This window comes from Salmo salar, chromosome ssa13, assembly GCF_905237065.1.
Source record: "Salmo salar chromosome ssa13, Ssal_v3.1, whole genome shotgun sequence".
Taxonomy (NCBI): Eukaryota; Metazoa; Chordata; class Actinopteri; order Salmoniformes; family Salmonidae; genus Salmo; species Salmo salar.
The window spans coordinates 47,329,091-47,351,385 of record NC_059454.1 but is presented as its reverse complement, the minus strand read 5'-3'; the positions used below and the strand labels follow the sequence as shown (position 1 = coordinate 47,351,385).

The window sequence follows — 22,295 nt, the reverse complement described above, 5'->3', positions numbered from 1 at the left end:
CAACGCCTGGGCATGCTCCTGATGAGGTGGCGGATGGTCTCCTGAGGGATCTCCTCCCAGACCTAGACTAAAGCATCCGCCAACTCCTGGACAGTCTGTGGTGCAACGTGGCGTTGGTGGATGGAGCGAGACATGATGTCACAGATGTGCTCAATTGGATTCAGGTCTGGGGAACGGGCGGGCCAGTCCATAGCATCAATGCCTTCCTCTTGCAGGAACTGCTGACACACTCCAGCCACATGAGGTCTAGCATTGTCTTGCATTAGCAGGAACCCAGGGCCAACCGCACCAGCATATGGTCTCACAAGGGGTCTGAGGATCTCATCTCGGTACCTAATGGCAGTCAGGCTACCTCTGGCGAGCACATGGAGGGCTGTGCGGACCCCCATAGAAATGCCACCCCACACCATGACTGACCCAACGCCAAACCGGTCATGATGGAGGATGTTGCAGGCAGCAGAACGTTCTCCACGGCGTCTCCAGACTCTGTCACGTCTGTCACATGTGCTCAGTGTGAACCTGCTTTCATCTGTGAAGAGCACAGGGCGCCAGTGGCGAATTTGCCAATCTTGGTGTTTTCTGGCAAATGCCAAACGTCCTGCACGGTGTTGGGCTGTAAGCACAACCCCCACCTGTGGACGTCGGGCCCTCATACCACCCTTATGGAGTCTGTTTCTGACCGTTTGAGCAGACACATGCACATTTGTGGCCTGCTAGAGGTAATTTTGCAGGGCTCTGGCAGTGCTCCTCCTGCTCCTCCTTGCACAAAGGCGGAGGTAGCGGTCCTGCTGCTGGGTTGTTGCCCTCCTACGGCCTCCTCCACGTCTCCTGATGTATTGGCCTGTCTCCTGGTAGTGCCTCCAAGCTCTGGACACTACGCTGACAGACACAGCAAACCTTCTTGCCACAACTCGCATTGATGTGCCATCCTGGATGAGCTGCACTACCTGAGCCACTTGTGTGGGTTGTAGACTCCGTCTCATGCTACCACTATAGTGAAAGCACCGCCAGCATTCAAAAGTGACCAAAACATCAGCCAGGAAGCATAGGAACTGAGAAGTGGTCTGTGGTCCCCACCTGCAGAACCACTCCTTTATTGGGGGTGTCTTGCTAATTGCCTATAATTTCCACCTGTTGTCTATTCCATTTGCACAACAGCATGTGAAATTTATTGTCAATCAGTGTTGCTTCCTAAGTGGACAGTTTGATTTCACAGAAGTGTGATTGACTTGGAGTTACATTGTGTTGTTTAAGTGTTCCCTTGTTTTTTGTTGAGCAGTGTACTTTTATTACCCTGTGTTAGACAGATATGCAAAGTTATAATATATAAGTACTTACCTCCTAAAATAATGCATTTCTTCCTCCTGAAAGGAAAATATATGGTTTTATGAAAGGCATGGACATTGATTGGCAAGTCACATTACAGCACACAAGAGCATAACAACAAAAGAGGAGGATAACTAAGTATAGCTAACTAAATATGACATAAGATAATAGTTGCATTATTTGGTCTTTAGCTTTTACCTAAGAAATAACACATTTCTTGTAGAAGAAAATCACTTCACATTTTCCTGCTTATAAAGTAAATATTGTGCTAACTGTGCACGGACATCAGCAAGTCCCATTATTACAGCATTCAAGAAGGCACTAAACTATCATCACATAGAGACAGGAATGAGCAGAGATCATATTTCCTTCATAGATTTTTATTAAACTATGAAATATTTAATGATTTTGTTATTTCTGACCATCTCATTGCATCAGCGCTACACGCCAGGACAGAAGGCGTTTGGGCTGAGTCAGTGCAAGAGGGGGGAAACAGTCTTCATCCAAACACAGGAACAGTCAGTATACCACTACTCAAATCAGGCATATTGCAACCAACAAAGGAACAAGTATTTCTTTTTTTACTACGTCGACATCATATTCAAGTAAATTTAAAGAGTAGATATAAAATAACTGATATAATTACTGTATACCTCCAAGAACACCTGTTTAGCTTATAATTCATAATCATGAAGTTATTATCAATGGTGTAATAACACCAAATAGACACACAGATAATAATAATAATCATCATAATAATAACCATCTTATAGAAAACAAAATGCTTCAAAAGAAAATAGGAAATGAAAAGAAAACTTACAACACTGATGGCGTATACGTCGAGCTGACTATCATCATACTGTACTCTTTAAACAGGCAATGGCCATCCTGACAGTCACAGATCACAAGCCCTCAGCTAAAGGACTCAGAAGCTTCAAACAGAATTTCAAGTATTGTGTTAGGGGCTAATTTCCACCAAAGTAAAGTTTTCACTCAGTGTCCCACTGACATCAATAAGTGAACATTTCTCATAAGTAGAAGTTAGGATTCGCCCCTCAATTTTTCACCACATAACAAAACGTTTTGACCCATAGAGGCAAAGTGAAATACAATACAAAATCATCAACATCATCATCATCATGATCATCAGTGCAACATAATTAAGAAAACAGGAAACAAAAAATGCACTTTTCATTCATTGGGCAAGATTAGGAGTTGGGCAGGCAGTTGAACGAATGATGGAGAGAGATAATTGCACAAAATGTTCAGTGATCACTTCAGAATAGCATACCACTTAATTTCAAAATACCTACAGCTACCAGTGATTTCAGAATATACAGTGAGCTCCAAAAGTATTGGGACAGTGACACATTTATTGTTGTTTTGGCTCTGCACTCCAGCACTTCGGATTTGAAATGATATATGAGGTTAAAGTGCAGACTTCATCCATACCAGGTGAACCATTTAGAAATTACAGCACTTTTTGTACATCGTCCTCCCCATTTTAGGGGACCAAAAGTATTGGGCCAAATTCACTTATATGTGTATTAAAATTGTCAAAAGTTTACTATTTGGTCCCATATTCCTAGCACACGATGATTACATCAAGCTTGTGACTCTACAAACGTGTTGGATGCATTTGTTGTTTGTTTTGGCTGTTTCAGATTATTTTGTGCACAATAGAAATGAATGGTAAATAATGTATTGTTTCATTTTGGAGTCACTTTTATTGTAAATATGAATAGAATGTGTTTCTAAACACTTCTACATTAATGTGGATGCTACCATGATTACAGATAGTCCTGAATGAATCGTGAATAATTATGAGTCAGTAAGTTACAGACGCACAAACATGCTAACCTCTCACCATGACAATAACAAGGGAGGTTAGCATTCTGGGGGGATTATGATATTTGTGTGTCTAACTTTCTCATTCATCATTATTAACGATTCGTTCAGGACTATCCGTAATCATGGTAAAAAGTGCTGGTGTACAGAGCCAAAACTACAAATAATGTGTCACTGTCCCAATACTTTTGGAGTTCAATGTAGCATGAATACAATATCGAGAATGACGTATCCTATTAGGACTGATTTAGCTGTGCTTTCTGAATTACAGACATTTCGGCTAAAAGGGAAATACTGAAAATTCATACTTTCAGTATTACTGAAAGTTACTGCATTGGTGTTAGGACGAGCAAGGGACGATGTAGCAAATGCAGCCCTCATATGTGCTGCCAAGCCTTAGTTAAAAAGGCCTGAACCATGTACAAGTACAGCCCGACACACAGCAGGTAACACAACCTCTAAGTAGCCAAACAACTGGCTTGTTCAAAAGGATGACATCATTGTGCCGCTGGCTAAATCCAGTGCGAACATCTTCAACATTAGATTTTTATGCAAAATGCTAAGAATAGTTAGCATGACATCTGTCAGAAAGAAGCCACTGCCCATTATGTACATGTATATCTACAAATATATTACAGAAGGCTGTGCGGCGCCTCCCTCCTTATGACATCATCACTAACGTCGGTTTTTACTCCCACCATCGTCAAGCCTGGATTATAGCCATCTTGTAGTTTGCTTTTTGGAGATAATTCTATTATTTAATCTTGGGCTGTTGGCCATCTGGCCCAGTAATGTTTGGCTAAAGACTTCAGCGATGGCAGCCAGGCTAGCATCCTGACTTCTCTCCTATCCTCTCCCTTCTTCTCATATCTCTCGCTTGGCAGATGTTTAACCCTGTTCGTTATGCCATTCGATTAGGAGGAAAACCATCGCAGACTTTCTCTGAGGCCAACGTTGACCTCAAACTATGTTAATTTCATGCATATAAACCAGGATCTGCAGAGCAAGTGCAGGGCAGAAAATTGTGCTTTTTTGTCAATTCATAACAATGGAATTGGATCTTTCTTCCTTCGGAGGCAATACCGCACCGCTTTTTCATTTTCCCCAATAAACAAAAACATAAAAAAACATATCCTGTGCATTACAAAATCACACCAATAATAACAATAAAATAAACAACAATCAATTGAAAGGACACAGATTCAAACTAAATAAATAGAAACATTTCATGAGTAAGTCTGGAGAGGAGCTTGTTATTATTGACTGAATAGGCGCTCAGCAACTGTAATGGTGGAATCACTAAAGTAGATGAGCATGCACGTCTTCTATTGGCACAAGAGACCATCGGTGGGACAGGTGGGATAAACAAGTACATCTCAAACTATATTGAAGAAATACTTCCCTGTACAGAAATAGAAAATATCCATTGCGAATACCCTGACTTTCCTCGACTTTCAAAATGAAGATATGGGAGAGGGTTGAGTAAGGAGTAAGCTTGTCTGCGCCAGTGCCTCATGTGGTAAAATCGCTCAACACTTTGATTCAAGTAGGAGAGAGAGAGAGAGAGAGAGAGAGAGAGAGAGAGAGAGAGAGAGAGAGAGAGAGAGAGAGGAGCGAATTCTAAGAGCGAGAAGAGAAATGGCTTAGCTTCATCCTTTCTTGTCCCCTCCACCTCATGACGGAACACGACAGAGCAAAGCATCACTTAAACATTGATATCGCACAAGAGTACACAATGGTTTGTTTCATTTGTCGATTTAGTTTGAGTCAACAGAAATAAGCAAAGGACATTTGTTGGGCCGGTGGGATGGTTGATGGATAGGGGGTTTGGGTGGTGAGATGGAACAACTGTGTGAGGAGGAAGGGGTGTTACAGACACGTCTGTAGACAAGGCACTGTCAGTAAACGGTAGAGCCTGTATAAGAGACATGAAGTCATGTGGAGGTCATAGAGAGAGAGAGAGGGGAGGGGGATGAAGATAGAAGGACAAGAGCCCTGCGCTACACCCCTCTCTCCGTGGAGGGGGAATGCTCCAGACAGCCAGCAGGGCAGCAGAAGGGGAGAGACTAGGAGGGGTCAGGACCTCCACCTTCACCCCAGGTAGGGTCCACCGCCAGGGGGTCCGGGGCCAGAGCTCCACAGGCCCCCCATGGATCAGGCGCTGGCGAAGAGGCACCTCTGCTGAAACTGAAGCACACACAACGGCACACCGTGTTACACAGAACCACTTCTAATAGAAATGCACACAATAAAACACAGTAGTGAGCACGACAACTAAATTAATCCTATAGTCACTACTCGTTCAGAGTAATGGCGTCGGAGGGGACGGCTTCCGTTTTACAGGCTCCTAACCAAATTGTGCTATTGTGTGTTTATTCACATTGTTTGTAACTTATTTTGAACATAATGTTGCTGCTACCGTCTCTTAAGACCAAAAAGAGCTTCAAGATATCAGAACAGCAACTACTCACCTCGAACCTGAAGAAGATTTTTGAGTCTGGCGCGAATGTTTGGTAAGACGAGGGGTGGTAGTGTTTGTCTATTTGTCAATAACAGCTGGTGTGCGATGTCTAATATTAAGGAAGTCTCAAAGTATTGCTCGCCTGAGGTAGAGTACCTCATGATAAGCTGAACACCACACTATCTATATTTTCCGTAGCCGTCTATTTACCACCACAAACCAATTCTGGCACTAAAGGCCATAAGCAAACAAGAAAATGCTCATCCAGATGCGTCGATCCTAGTGGCTGGGGACTTTAATGCAGACAAACATAAATCCGTTTCCACCTCATTTCTACCATCATGTGCAACCAGAGGAAAAAAAACTCTAGACCACTTTTACTCCACACAGAGACATGTACAAAAGTTTTCCCCCGTCCTCCATTTGGCAAAACTGACCATAATTCGATCCTCCTGATTCCTACTTACAAGCAAAAACTAAAGCAGGAAGTACCAGTACTCAATACGGAAGTGGACAGATGATGTGGATGCTAAGCAACAGGACTGTTTTGCAGCACAGACTCAAATATGTTCCGCGATTCATCCAATGGCATTGAGGAGTACACCACCTTAGTCATTGGCTTCATAAATAAGTGCATCGACGACATTGTCCGCACAGTGACCGTACGTACATATCCCAACCAGAAGCCATAGATTACTGGCAACATCCACACCGAGCTAAAAGAAAAGGAAAGGGGGAATGCATTCAATTGAAATGTGTCTTCCACATTTAACCCCCCTCTGAATCAGAGAGGTGTGGAGGGCTGCCTTAATCGACATCAACGTCTTCAGCACCCGGGGAACAGTGGGTTAACTTCCTTGCTCAGGGGCAGAACGACAGATTTTTACCTTGTCAGCTCGGGCTAAAGGCTAGAGCTGCCGCTTTTAAGGAGCGGGACACTAATCCAGACACTTATAAGAAATCCCGCTATGCCTTCCGACGAACCATCAAACAGGCAAAGTGTCAATACAGGACTAAGATTGAATCCTACTACATCAGCTCTGATGCTTGTTGGATGTGGCAGGGCTTGCAAACTATTACGGACTATAAAGGGAAACCCAGCCACAAGCTGCCCAGTGTAGCGAGACTACCAGATGGTCTAAATGCTTTTTATGCTCACTTCGAGGCAAGCAACACTGAACCATGCATGACAGGACCAGCTGTTCTGGACGACTGTGTGATCACGCTCTCCGTAGTCGATGTGAGCAAGACCTTGAAATAGGTCAACATTCACAAGGCTGCGGGCCAGACGGATTACCAGGACATGTACTCAGAGCATGCGCGGACCAACTGGCAAGTGTTTTCACTGACATTTTCAATCTCTCCCTGACCGAGTCTGTCATACCTACATGTTTCAAGCAGACCACCATAGTCCCTGTGCCCAAGAAAGCAAAGGTAACCTGCCTAAATGACTACCGCCCTGTAGCACTCACGTCAGTAGCCATGAAGTGCTTTGAAAGGCTTGTCATGGCTCACATCAACAGCATCCTCCCGGAAACCCTAGACCCACTCCAATTCGCATACCGCCCCAACAGATCCACAGATGATGCAATCTCAATTGCACTCCACACTGCCCTTTCACACCTGGACAAAAGGAACACCTATGTGAGAATGCTGTTCATTGACTACAGTTCAGCGTTCAACACCATTGTGCTCACAAAGCTCATCACAAAGCTAAGGACCCTGGGACTAAACACTTCCTCTGCAATTTGATCGTGGACTTCCTGACGGGTCACCCCCAGGTGGTAAGGGTAGGCAACAACACATCTGCCACACAGCTACTCAACACGGGGCCCCTCGGGGGTGCGTGCTTAGCCCCCTCCTGTACTCCCTGTTCACCTACAACTGTGTGGCCAAGCACGACCTGATCACCGTCAACAATAAGACAGCCTATAGGGAGGAGTTCCGAGACCTGGCAGTGTGGTGCCAGGACAACAACCTCTCCCTCAATGTCAGCAAGACAAAGGAGCTGATCGTGGACTATAGGAAAAGGAGGGCCGAACACGCCCCCATTCACAATGGGGCTTTAGTGGAGCAGGTTGAGAGCTTCAAGTTCCTTGGTGTCCACATCACCAACAAACTAACATGGTCCAAGCACACCAAGACCGTCGTGAAGAGGGCACGACAAAGCCTTTCCCTCAGGAGACTGAAAATATTTGGCATGGGTCCCCAAATTCTCAAAAAGTTCTACAGCTGCACCATCGAAAGCATCCTGACCGGTTGCATCACTGCCTGGTATGGCAACAGCTCAGCATCCCGACCGTAAGGCACTACAGAGGGTAGTGCATATGGCCCAGTACATCACCGGGGCCAAACTTCCTGTCATCCAGGACCTATATACTAGACGGTGTTGAGGAAAGCCCCAAAAATTGTCAAAGACTCCAGTCACCTAAGTCATAGACTGTTCTCTCTGCTACCGCACGGCAAGCTGTACCGGAACGCCAAGTCTAGGTCCAAAAGGCTCCTTAACAGCTTCTACCCCTAAAGACTGATGAATAATTAATCAAAATGGCCACCCGTACTATTTGCATTGACCCAACCCCCCTTTGTTTTTACACTGCTGCTACCATGCTTCGTCACTTTACCCCTACCTACATGTACAAATTACCACGACTAACCTTACCCTCGCACGTTGACTCGTTACTGGTATCCCCTATATATAGCCTCGTTATTGTTATTTAATTTTGTACTTTCGTTTATTTAATAAATAGTTTCTCAACTCTATTTTCTTAAAACTGCATTGTTGGTTAAGGGCTTGTAAATAAGCATTTCATGGTAAGGTCTACACCTGTTGTATTCGGCGCATGTGACAAATACAATTTGATTTGATTTACTGATTTGCAAAATGCATGTGTTTTTGTGATGTCTTTCCTCATCTGGAATATTTCTGGAACCCATTGACAGAGAAGTATTGGTTTTATGTCCATTTCAATTGTCTTGTATCTTATCAGACAACCAAACAGGCATTGCCATATCTGCTAACTGAGAAATGGAGTTAAATTAATTGGAAAACACTGAACTTTCCGTCTTGTGTTGGAAGAACACGCATGGACAGCTGCTTGTCTGTAGACACAGAGTTCTTTAGTTTTCTAGAAAAGCAAAGGTTTACTCTGGACTGAGGGTTGAATTCTGTTGATATTTGATACTTAATTATTTAAGCATACCCGAGGAGCCTGTATATGCCACAATGACACAGTTTAACCTGCCTTGGTGTTTCTGCCTTCAGTTAAAGGGAGTAGGTTATTTTGAAGCTCTTGAAAGGAACATGACAGTATGACAACATCTCGGTTATGATGGTTTATTAAGACTTGGCAGATGAGACAACATAACTGCTTACCTAACATCTCTCCATCTGCGCCCGCTCTTAGGGTAGCAGAGGATATATCCCAGGCCCACAACCAATGAGGACCTATCAATTAAGACAGTTATAACCAATCACACACATGCATTATTTGATCATGCACTGAACAAATGCATTCACATTTAACCAATGCACCACGAGCATAATAACACTGTTGTATAAATCAAAGCCAGTACAGAAGGGAAACCTAAGTGTGGTGACAACAGCTGATCACAACAGTGGATATTGCACCACTTTGATTCACACTACTTACATGGGATCTATTTAAGTTGGCCAGTTCTACACATCCTTCCTCGATGATGGATGTCACGCGCACACATGCACTGGTGTCTCATGCTGCCATTGCTGTTGCTGCTGTAACTAGTTGTTACTCACTATGCTTGCTGTTTCTGCAAGAAACTTTCTTTGCGACTGCTTGCTATCTGTGTTTGAACCTCGTCTGTGTCGTTCAATATTCTCATGTTGCAATTTTTGGCTGATGCGGGGATGTCATTGATTGTGAGGATCAACCATGTTGTTGATTTTATGTTGTCAGTCAATAGCTGGCTACAAACTAGTTAGCTAAGTAGAATTATTATTGGGAGTAGCCTATTGTAAAACTTTGTTGTTTGTTCCCAATGCCAGCTTTCGGGCAAAGTCTGTCCGCTCAGTGAACACATACCACATCACAGAGAATCATCCCTCACCGTTACAAGGAGGAAGTAGCCTATGCTAGGTTAGCTTTGCAAACGTATGCGTTGATATACAGTGACTATCAATGTTTTCTCATCATGAGCATGGAGATGGTCCTTATCACAGTGATACAATAGCCTATCTCTATGCGGTCAATACTTTGTAGAAGAACCTTTGGCGATGATTACAGCTTTGAGTCATCTTGGGTATGTCTGTATCAGCTTTGCATATCCGGATTTGGGGATTTTCTCCCATTCTTCCTTGCTGATATTCTCAAGCTCTGTTAAGTTAAATGGGGAGCGGCAGTGAACAGTAATCTTCAAGTCTTTCCACAGATTTTCAATGTATTCAAGTCTGGCCTTTGACTGGACCACTCAAGGACGTTCACATTCTTGTTCTGAAGCCATTCCAGTGTTGTTTTTCCTGTATGCTTGGGGTCATTGTCCTGTTGGAATACAAATCTTTGCCCCAGTCGAAGGTTTGCCCCAGGCGTGCTGTCATGTGCCTTTTTCTCAGGAGAAGCTTCCACCTGGTCCCTCTCCCATAAAGCCCAGATTGGTGAAGTACTGTAAAGACTGTTGTCCTTCTGGCAGGTTTTCCGATCTCAGCCAAGGAACTCTGTAGTTCTGTAAGAGTGGTCATTGGGTTCTTGGTCACCTCCCTGACCAATGACCAATGTGCTCATTTTGGTCGGACAGCCAGCTCTAGGCAGAGTCTGGATGGCTCCATATCTCTTCCTTTTCCCAATGACGGAGACTTCTGTGCTCTTGGAAACTTTAAACACTCTGGAAATGATTTAATACCCTTCCCCAGATATATTCCATCTCAGAGATCTACAGACAGTTCCTTTGACTTCATGGCATAGTCTCTGCTCTGACATATACTGTCAACTGTGGGGCATGTGTGTTTCTTTCTAAATCAAGTCCAAACAATTTAGTTGGCCACAGGTGGCATCCAATCAAGTTGTCGTGACATCTCAAGGACGATGAATGGAAATTATATGCACCTGAGCTCAATTTGGAGCATCATAGCAAAGGGGTGTGAATACTTATGTAAAATGAGATGTCTGTATTTCATTTTCAATACATTTGCTAACGTTTCACAAAACATGTTTTCATTTTGTCATTATGGGATATTGTGTGTAGGAAAAAAATATATTGAATTCAGGCTGAAACAACAAAATGTGGAATAAGTCAAGGTGTGAATCATTTCTGAAGGCACTGTATACGTAGTGATGTGTGGGTAACAGTCAGCAATGTGTATAACTGTCAGTAGGACCTTTTTTGTTGTTTTAATGTTCTTATTTTACATTTGTGTAGTTCATTCCTTGAGCTGTTCTTGTCTATTGATGTTCCGTATTAAACTCATCAAAAAAAGAAATCATCACTTTGTCAGGACCATGTCTTTCAAAGATAATTTGTAAAAATCCAAATAACTTCACAGATCTTCATTGTAAAGGGTTTAAACACTGTTTCCCATGCTTGTTCAATGAATCATAAACAATTAATGAATATGCACCTGTGGAACGGTTGTTAAGACACAAACAGCTTACAGACGGTAGGCAATTAAGGTCACAGTTAAGAAATATTAAGACACTAAAGAGGCCTTTCTACTGACTCTGAAAAACACCAAAAGAAAGATGCCCAAGGTCCCTGCTCATCTGTGTGAACGTGCCTTAGGAATGCTGCAAGGAGGCATGAGGACTGCAAATGTGGCCAGGGCAATAAATTGCAACGTCCGTACTGTGAGACGCCTAAGACAGCGCTACAGGGAGACAGAATGGACAGCTGATCATCCTCGCAGTGGCAGACCACATGTAACAACACCTGCACAGGATCGGTACATCCGAACATCACACCTGCGGGACAGGTACAGGATGGCAACAACAACTGCCCGAGTTACACCATGAACGCACAATCCCTCCATCAGTTCTCCGACTGTCCGCAATAGGCTGAGAGAGGCTGGATTAAAGGGCTTGTAGGCCTGTTGTAAGGCAGGTCCTCACCAGACATCACCCGCAACAACGTCGCCTATGGGCACAAACTCACCGTCGCTGGACCAGACAGGACTGGCAAAAAGTGCTCTTCACTGACGAGTCGCGGTTTTGTCTCACCAGGGGTGATGGTCGGATTCGCGTTTATCGTCAAAGGAATGAGCGTTACACCGAGGCCTGTACTCTGGAGCAGGATTGATTTGGAGGGTCCGTCATGGTCTGGGGCGGTGTGTCACAACATCATCGGACTGAGCTTGTTGTCATTGCAAGCAATCTCAACACTGTGCGTTACAGGGAAGACATCCTCCTCCCTCATGTGGTACCCTTCCTGCAGGCTCATCCTGACATGACCCTCCAGCATGACAATGCCACCAGCCATACGGCTCGTTCTTTGCGTGATTTCCTGCAAGACAGGAAACTCAGTGTCCTGCCATGGCTCAGCGAAGAGCCCGTATCTCAATCCCATTGAGCACGTCTGGGATCTGTTGGATTGGAGGGCTAGGGCCATTCCCCCCAGAAATGTCCGGGAACTTGCAGGTGCCTTGGTGGAAGAGTGGGGATCATCTCATAGCAAGAACTGGCAAATCTGGTGCAGTTCATGAGGAGGAGATACACTGCAGTACTTAATGCAGCTGATGGCCACACCAGATACAGACTTACTTTTGATTTTGACCCCCCCATTGTTCGGGGACACATTATTCCATTTCTGTTAGTCACATGTCTGTAGAAATTGTTCAGTTTATGTCTCAGTGGTTGAATCTTGTTATGTTGAAAATAAACGCAGTTGACAGTGAGAGGACCTTTCTTTTTTTGCTGAGTTTATGTCATGTTTTATGTTTTGTGTGGACTCTAGGAAGAGTAGCTGCTGCTTCAGCAACAGCTAATGGGGATCCGAATAAACTACTAATAATATACAAAAATTCAACTATAGTATTCATAGGCCAAATTACATTCAATATCCTAATACAAATACATTTTTGAATTCAAATACTATTTCTGTTGGAATTGAAATCTCTCCATATGCCTGTCATTTCAAACATGTGTGCGTTATTAAAAAATATTTTGCCAAAGTCTCCAGTCATGTAAAATGACAATGGCATGAAATGCGTTTCTAAAAGGCAACATTTTTCCCCAACCCTAGGCTCCTAAAAATGGTCCCCATGTGTGCAACTTCTGTAAGCGCCTCTACTCCACTGCTCTATGGCAATGCACAAATGTGATGATACGCAATGCTCTAATATTATATATACACTGCTCAAAAAAATAAAGGGAACACTTAAACAACACAATGTAACTCCAAGTCAATCACACTTCTGTGAAATCAAACTGTCCACTTAGGAAGCAACACTGATTGACAATAAATTTCACATGCTGTTGTGCAAATGGAATAGACAACAGGTGGAAATTATAGGCAATTAGCAAGACACCCCCAATAAAGGAGTGGTTCTGCAGGTGGGGACCACAGACCACTTCTCAGTTCCTATGCTTCCTGGCTGATGTTTTGGTCACTTTTGAATGCTGGCGGTGCTTTCACTATAGTGGTAGCATGAGACGGAGTCTACAACCCACACAAGTGGCTCAGGTAGTGCAGCTCATCCAGGATGGCACATCAATGTGAGCTGTGGCAAGAAGGTTTGCTGTGTCTGTCAGCGTAGTGTCCAGAGCATGGAGACACTACCGGGAGACAGGCCAGTACATCAGGAGACGTGGAGGAGGCCGTAGGAGGGCAACAACCCAGCAGCAGGACTGCTACCTCCACCGTTGTGCAAGGAGGAGCAGGAGGAGCACTGCCAGAGCCCTGCAAAATGACCTCCAGCAGGCCACAAATGTGCATGTGTCTGCTCAAACGGTCAGAAACAGACTCCATGAGGGTGGTATGAGGGCCCGACGTCCACAGGTGGGGGTTGTGCTTACAGCCCAACACCGTCCAGGACGTTTGGCATTTGCCAGAGAACACCAAGATTGGCAAATTCGCCACTGGCGCCCTGTGCTCTTCACAGATGAAAGCAGGTTCACACTGAGCACATGTGACAGACGTGACAGAGTCTGGAGACGCCGTGGAGAACGTTCTGCTGCCTGCAACATCCTCCAGCATGACCTGTTTGGCGGTGGGTCAGTCATGGTGTGGGGTGGCATTTCTTTGGGGGGCCGCACAGCCCTCCATGTGCTCGCCAGAGGTAGCCTGACTGCCATTAGGTACCGAGATGAGATCCTCAGACCCCTTGTGAGACCATATGCTGGTGCGGTTGGCCCTGGGTTCCTGCTAATGCAAGACAATGCTAGACCTCATGTGGCTGGAGTGTGTCAGCAGTTCCTGCAAGAGGAAGGCATTGATGCTATGGACTGGCCCGCCCGTTCCCCAGACCTGAATCCAATTGAGCACATCTGGGACATCATGTCTCGCTCCATCCACCAATGCCACGTTGCACCACAGACTGTCCAGGAGTTGGCGGATGCTTTAGTCCAGGTCTGGGAGGAGATCCCTCAGGAGACCATCCGCCACCTCATCAGGAGCATGCCCAGGCGTTGTAGGGAGGTCATACAGGCACGTGGAGGCCACACACACTACTGAGCCTCATTTTGACTTGTTTTAAGGACATTACATTAAAGTTGGATCAGCCTGTAGTGTGGTTTTCCAATTTAATTTTGAGTGCGACTCCAAATCCAGACCTCCATGGGTTGATAAATTGGATTTCCATTGATTATTTTTGTGTGATTTTGTTGTCAGCACATTCAACTATGTAAAGAAAAAAGTATTTAATAAGATTATTTCTTTCATTCAGATCTAGGATGTGTTGTTTAAGTGTTCCCTTTATTTTTTTGAGCAGTATATATATTTTTTTACCCCTTTTTCATGGTATCCAATTGGTAGTTACAGTCTTGTCCCATTGCTGCAACTCCCGTATGGACTCGGGAGAGGCGAAGGTCGAGAGCTGTGCGTCCTCCGAAACACAACCCAGCCGAGCCGCACTGCTTCTTAACACAATTCCCACTTAACCCGGAAGCCAGCCGCACCAATGTGTCAGAGGAAACACCGTACATCTGGTGACCATGTCAGCGTGCATTGTGCCCGGCACAGTCGCTAGAGCGCAATGGGGCAAGAACATCCCTGACAGCCAAACCCTCCCTAACCCGGATGACGCTGGGCCAATTGTGCGCCGCCCCATGGGTCTCCCGGTCGTGGCCGGCTGCGACAGAGCCTGGACTCAAATCAGGATCTCTAGTGGCACAGCCACAGTGCCTTAGACCACTGCACCACTCGGGAGGCCTAATTACACCTTCTGTGTGTCCTCCATCAATTCAAGTCTGGCCTTTGACTGGGCCACTCAATACTTTATTATTACCGGGACCTCAGGTCACCCACCTCTCGCGCTCACTTTTTGTTCTGGCACCTCCTGATTTACAAATGAAGCACTGAACACAGGTAGTCTAGGCTCAAGCTAACCATCATATACTAAAATATCCACACAAGCCACCAGCTATATCATGAGTATGAACATTGATGATGATGGATGTTAATCTGCTCATTAGCTCGATCATTTTTTACTGATTGTGATTTATCTTCAATGCTCTTAAATAATTTGCATTATAGTATAGCCTAATGATCAGCTGATCAATGATCACTCATGCACTCAGACACACACACACACACACACACACCCAGACATACACACATCCAAGCACACACATATACCCTACAAAAATATAAATGCAACAGTGTTGTGTGTTGGTCCCATGTTTCCTGAGCTGAAATAAAAGATCCCCAAAATGTTCCATATGAACAAACAGCTTATTTCTCTCAAATGTAGTGCAGAAATTTGTTTACATCCCTGTTAGTGAGCATTTCTCCGTTGCCAAAATAATTAATCTACCTGACAGGTGTAGCATATCAAGAAGCTGATAAAATAGCATGACCATAACACAGGTGCCTTGTGCCGGGGACAATAAAAGGCCATTCTAAAATGTGCAGTTTTGTCACACAACACAATGCCACAGATGTCTCAAGTTTTGAGGGAGCGTGTAATTGGCAGGCTGACTTAAAGTAACGTCCACCAGAGCTGTTGCCAGAGAAGGCGCGGAGCCTGCCAAGCCGGCTGAGGGGTGGGAGCCTGTCTAGCCAGCTGAGGCATGGAAGCCTATTGAACTAGCTGAGGCATCCATGGTACACTCGGCAATGGACGCTTGATGTGACAACCGGGTCTTGTAAAACTGACGTGCTGGCTGAGGCATGGAAGCCTGACGAGCCAACTGAGGGTTCCCCGGTCGCTCCGGAAACGACGCCTGGACCCGACGTCACCTACACTAATGAAAAAAAACACTCCCTGATGCTTCCCTTTTCTGAGGCGTTATTCTATAACGTGTACGCTGAGAGTCGGGAAGCATGTTCAGGGAGTGTATTTAATAACTAATTGAACATAGAACAAAACAAGAAACATGGGTAGTGTACAGACATGAAAACTGGAGCAAAAACAATAACGCCTAGGGAAAGAACCAAAGGGAGTGACATATATAGGGAAGTTAACCAGGCAGGTGATGGAGTCCAGGTGAGTCTGATGAGGCGCTAGTGCGGGTAACGATGGTGACAGGTGTGCGTAATAATGAGCAGCCTGGTGACCTCGAGAGCCAGAGAGGGAGTATACGCGTTAGTTCTGTCATCATTCATTCTCGCTATAGTGATCATAAGCATAAGGTTAGGCAAAATTTTAGGAGTGTACTATATATTAGGATAGTAATAATCAAGTTACGTGAATTATCATCCATGCTTGTAACATAGCGCATATGCAATGCATCATATACACTGATGCAGCTCAGTGTTAGAGAGCATATTTAAAACACTCCTATATGCAGACTTATTCTAGTAATCTATGGGGTTTATTTCTGTCATTATCATCATGACAGAAATGCCTACAGGGTGTATACAGTTGAAGTCGGAAGTTTACATCCACCTTAGCCAAATACATTTAAACTCAGATTTTCACAATTCCTGACATTTAATCCTAGTTAAAATTCCCTGTTTTAGGTCAGTTAGGATCACCACTTTATTTTAAGAATGTGAAATGTCATTATAATAGTAGAGAGAATGATTTATTTCAGCTTTTATTTCTTTCATCACATTCCCAGTGGGTCAGAAGTTTACATACACTCAATTAGTACTTGGTAGCATTGCCTTTAAATTGTTTAACTTGGGGCAAATGTTTCAGGTAGCCTTCCACAAGCTTCCCACAATAAGTTGGGTGAATTTTGGCCCATTCCTCCTGACAGAGCTGGTGTAACTGAGTCAGGTTTGTAGGCCTCCATGCTTGCACACACCTTTTCAGTTCTGCCCACAAATTTTCTATACGATTGAGGTCAGGGCTTTGTGATGGCCACTCCAATACCTTGACTTTGTAGTTCTTAAGCCATTTTGCCACAACTTTGGAAGTATGCTTGGGGTCATTGTCTATTTGGAAGACCCATTTGCGACCAAACTTTCAATTCCTGACTGATGTCATGACATGTTGCTTTAATAGATCCACATAATTGTCCTTCCTCATAATGCCATCTATTCTGTGAAGAGCACTTACAGTTGAAGTCAGAAGTTTACATAGACCTTATCCAAATACATTTAAAAACTCAGTTTTTCACAATTCCTGGCATTTAATCCTAGTAAATATTCCCTGTTTTAGGTCAGTTAGAATCACCACTTTATTTTAAGAATGTGAAATGTCAGAATAATAGTAGAGAGAATGATTTATTTCAGCTTTTATTTCTTTCATCATATTCCCAAATTTTCTATAGGCTTGAGGTCAGGGCTTTGGGATGGCCACTCCAATACCTTAAGCAATTTTACCACAACTTTGGAAGAATGCTTGAAGTCATTGTCCATTTGGAAGACCCATTTGCGACCAAGCTTTAACTTCATGACTGATGTCTTGAGATGTTGCTTCAATATATCCACATCATTTTCCTATATCATGATGCCATTTATTTTGTGAAATGCACCAGTCCCTCCTGCAGCAAAGCACCCCCACAACATGATGCTGCCACCTCCGTGCTTCACGGTTGGGATGGTGTTCTTCAGCTTGCAAGGCTCCCACTTTTTCCGACAAACATAACGATGGTCATTATGGTCAAACAGTTATATTTTTGTTTCATCAGACCAGAGGACATTTCTCCAAAAAGTATGATCCTTATCCCCATGTGCAGTTGCAAAACGTAGTCTGGCTTTTTTTAATGGCGGTTTTTGAGCAGTGGCTTCTTCCTTGCTGAGCGGCCTTTCAGGTTACGTCGATACAGGACCCATTTTACTGTGGATATAGATACTTTTGTACCTGTTTCCTCCCACGTCTTGACAAGGTCCTTTGCTGTTGTTCTGGGATTGATTTGCACTTTTCGCACCTTGCGTACTATTGTTTGTACAGATGAACGTGGTATCTTCAGGCGTTTGGAAATTTCTCCCAAAGATGAACCAGACTTGTGGAGGTCTACAATTTTTTTTTGGAGGTCTTGGCTGATTTATTTTGATTTTACCATGATGGACAGTCAAAGAGGCACTGAGTTTGAAGGTAGGCCATGAAATACATCTACAGGTACACCTCCAATTGACTCAAATGATGTCAATTACCCTATCAGAAGCTTCTAAAGCCATTACATAATTTTCTGGAATTTTCCAAGCTGTTTAAAGGCACAGTCAACTTAGTATATGTAAACTTCTGACCCACTGGAATTGTGATAGTGAATTATAAGTGAAATAATCTGTCTGTAAACAACTGTTGGAAAAATTACTACCCCAGGCGCACAATTGGCCTGGGGTAGGCCGTCAATGTAAATAAGAATTTGTTCTTAACTGACATGCCTAGTTAAATAAAATAAAAAAATTTAAATGTGGCTAACATTTATTTGTGGTTCTGGGGGGTTTATTACTATACTCTATGTTGTGTTATGCTATGTGATGGTATATCATGGTTGAGTTGTGCCTCTCTGCAGCATTCTTCTGTCTAATACCTATGAAAGAATGCTGTTAAATCGACTGCAGCTCAGCCTTCAACACCAACACTAATCACTATTTTCAGGGCATAGGTCTGAACCCCTCCCTGTGCAACTGGGTCCTGGAATCCCTGACAGGCCGACCCCAGGTGGTGAAGGTAGGCAACAACACCTCTGCCATGCTGATCCTTAACACGGGGGCCCAAACAGGGCTGCGTGTTCAGCCCTCTCCTGTACTCCCTGTTCACCCATAACTGTGGCCACACACCTCGCCAACTCAATCATCAAGTTTGATGAGATGCCTTGGCAGACTGGTGGCAGGAAAATAACCTCTCCCTCAATGTCAACAAAATGAAGGAGCTGGTGATAGACTACAGGAGACAGCAGTGCAGAGGGTGAAAAGCTTCACGTTTCTTGGCCTGCACATCATTGAGGACCTGAAATGGTCCACACGGACGGTGTGGAGAAGAAGACGCAACAGCGCCTCTTCAACCTCAGGAGGCTGAAGAAATTTGGCTCCTGACCCTCACAAACTTCTACAGATGCACCATTGAGAGCATCCTGTCGGTCTCTATGACTGCCTGGTATGGCAATTGCACAAACCGCAACCGCAGGGCTCCCCAGAGCGTGGTGCGGTCATCCCCATGCACCATCGAGGGCACACTGCCTGCCCTCCAGGACATCTACAGCCCCCGGTGTCACAGGAAGGCCAAGAAATGAATCAAGGACCCCAACCACCCGAGCCGCGGTCTGTTCACCCCACTACCATCTAGAATGCGGAGACAGTACAGGTGCATTAAAGGTGGGACCGAGACTGATAAACAGCTTCTATCCCCAGGCCAACAGACTGTTAAACAGCCACCACTCCTCCCACTACCCTGCCCAGTACCCTACTCTGCCCCCAGTCACTATTCTCAGGTACTCTACATGGTGGTAGCTATTTATATGTCTGCTGTACTACAGTTTTTAGAACTTGTTATTATTCTGTGCTTGTTGACATTTACTGCATTGATTGATAGGAACTAGTAACATTAGCATCTTGCTGCACCTTCCATAACATCTGCTAAACTGTGTACGCGACCAATCAAATTTGATTTGCTTTTCTCTCTGTACAATGTTTTGTGTTTATATAACCATGTATGCCTTTTCTATTCCAAATTTCAGTCAGGCAAACGCAGCCTTTCTTATTGTCTGATGGCAGGGATTCAGTTCATATTGGGTGTCAGGACCATTCGGTGTGAGTTCTGCTCAGGAATGCATCTGTCCACCTACTCTTAATAAGTATCTCTCCTCTCGCAGTAGCACAAGTTTGGGTCAACAGTGTTGGGTTTACATTACGCTTTTTCAGAGGTGGTCTGTATGATGGCTTTTACTGGTTCTTCGGTCTGAAATACACTAAATTCCATTCCTTTAATATTGCAGGATCTCTCAGGTTCTGAATAAATGATGGATCCTCAACATGTTGAGTTAATCATATTCTCATACACATCGAGAATGAAAGAACTAGCAAATCAACACCAGTCGTCATCCCTAGAACTAACACTGCTTTGTCATCTCTTCCATGTTACGCTATCTGCATGCTGAGCACGGGCGGCACCTGGCTAACCTCTGATCAACATTTGATGCTGGCAACCAATGACAAGATACTGTAACTCATCACTTCTCTGGTTCCTTCATCAGCACTGCGGGCTAGCTCTGAGCTATGGGCCGCCCACTCCTGCATCAGCGCTGCGGACTAGCTCTGAGCAATGGGCAGCCCACTCCTGCATCAGCGCTGCGGGCTAGCTCTGAGCTATGGGCCGGCCACTCCTGCATCAGCACTGCGGGCTAGCTCTGAGCTATGGGCCGGCCACTCCTGCATCAGCGCTGCGGGCTAGCTCTGAGCTATGGGCCGCCCACTCCTGCATCAGCGCTGCTACTGCTTCTAAAATCGCTCCTGGCTGCACCCTCAAAATCACGGGCCTATTATCATTTTCTGCCTAAGACATTACACTTGGTTGAACTTCTGAGATTGTGGAGCCTACTAGAGTTCCTGCAGTAATTGCCAATATGGTCCAGTAGATATGCTGGTTATCCGTACTGCATCGCAATTTGACATATAATGCTGTTATATAGCTGCATATGATTGGCTGGGTCATAGGTAGAATATCCTCATGTACCAAGAAGATCACTCATCCTGCCTCAGCGAGGCCACCTGATGGTGCATCTATATTTCAGGTGGTTGGCTGTGTTCATAGGTAGAATATCTTCATGATCCAAGATGAAAGCTGATCATGCCTCAGCGAGGGCATCCGGCAGGACATCACTATGCAAGTGCATTCATACCACTGGAGGCTGCTGAGGGGAGGACGGCTCAAAATAATGGCTGGAATAATGGCTCCTGTGGTTCATACTACTTACGGTTTCTTATTTAGATAGGATATTTCCCATGTAGTAAGATGCCTCATTGAGGGTACCCGGCGTTGCGTCAAATGAGAAATTGTCATATGTCGGCATTAATTCATGCTACAGATAGTTAGTATTCACACACAGGTCTAGTAGACATTCATGTAATGGAATGACCTTCGCTGGTCTATTGAGAACTCTTAACCGGCGTATTATGCCAGTCATGTAATGGTAGAATGACCTTCGTTGGTCTATTGAGAGCTCTTAACCGGCGTATTATGCCAGTCATGTAATGGTAGAATGACCTTCGCTGGTCTATTGAGAGCTCTTAACCGGCGTATTATGCCAGTCATGTAATGGTAGAATGACCTTCGCTGGTCTATTGAGAGTCTTTTAAACGGCGTATTATGCCAGTCAAGTAATGGTAGAGTGACCTTCGCTGGTCTATTGAGAGCTCTTAAACGATGTATTATGCCATACACATACAGTGAGGGAAAAAAGTATTTGATCCCCTGCTGATTTTGCTTGCCCACTGATAAAGAAGTGATCAGTCTCTAATTGTAATGGTAGGTTTATTTGAACAGTGATAGACAGAATAACAACAAAAAAATACAGAAAAATGCATGTCAAAAATGTTATAAATTGATTTGCATTTTAATGAGGGAAATAAGTATTTGACCCCCTCTCAATCAGAAAGATTTCTGGCTCCCAGGTGTCTTTTATACAGGCAACGAGCTGAGATTAGGAGCACACTCTTAAAGGGAGTGCTCCTAACCGCAGCTTGTTACCTGTATAAAAGACACCTGTCCACAAAAGCAATCAATCAATCAGAATCCAAACTCTTCACCATGGCCAAGACCAAAGAGCTCTCCAAGGATGTCAGGGACAAGATTGTAGACCTACACAAGGCTGGAATGGGCTACAAGACCATCGCCAAGCAGCTTGGTGAGAAGGTGACAACAGTTGGTGCAATTATTCGCAAAAGGAATAAACACAAAAGATCTGTCAATCTCACTGCAAGATCTCACCTCGTGGAGTTGCAATGATCATGAGAACGATGAGGAATCAGCCCAGAACTACATGGGAGGATCTTGTCAATGATCTCAAGGCAGCTGGGACCATAGTCACCAAGAAAACAATTGGTAACACACTACGCCGTGAAGGACTGAAATCCTGCAGCGCCCGCAAGGTCCCCCTGCTCAAGAAAGCACATATACATGCCCGTCTGAAGTTTGCCAATGAAC

General features: G+C 44.4%; 1 protein-coding gene across 6 annotated transcripts in view; it reads right to left on the bottom strand.

Moving 5' to 3' along the window:
• Positions 1 to 1,685: 1,685 nt before the first annotated feature.
• LOC106566948 (tyrosine-protein phosphatase non-receptor type 11) overlaps positions 1,686 to 22,295 on the bottom strand; it is a 102,815-nt gene continuing 82,205 nt past the window's right edge. For all 6 annotated transcript variants that reach the window (XM_045693339.1, XM_045693337.1, XM_014135627.2 and 3 more), the window contains one exon: positions 1,686 to 5,361. In XM_045693339.1, the coding sequence (XP_045549295.1) occupies positions 5,241 to 5,361 (121 nt within the window). In that variant the 3' untranslated portion in view covers positions 1,686 to 5,240. The remainder of the gene's footprint in view (positions 5,362 to 22,295) is intronic.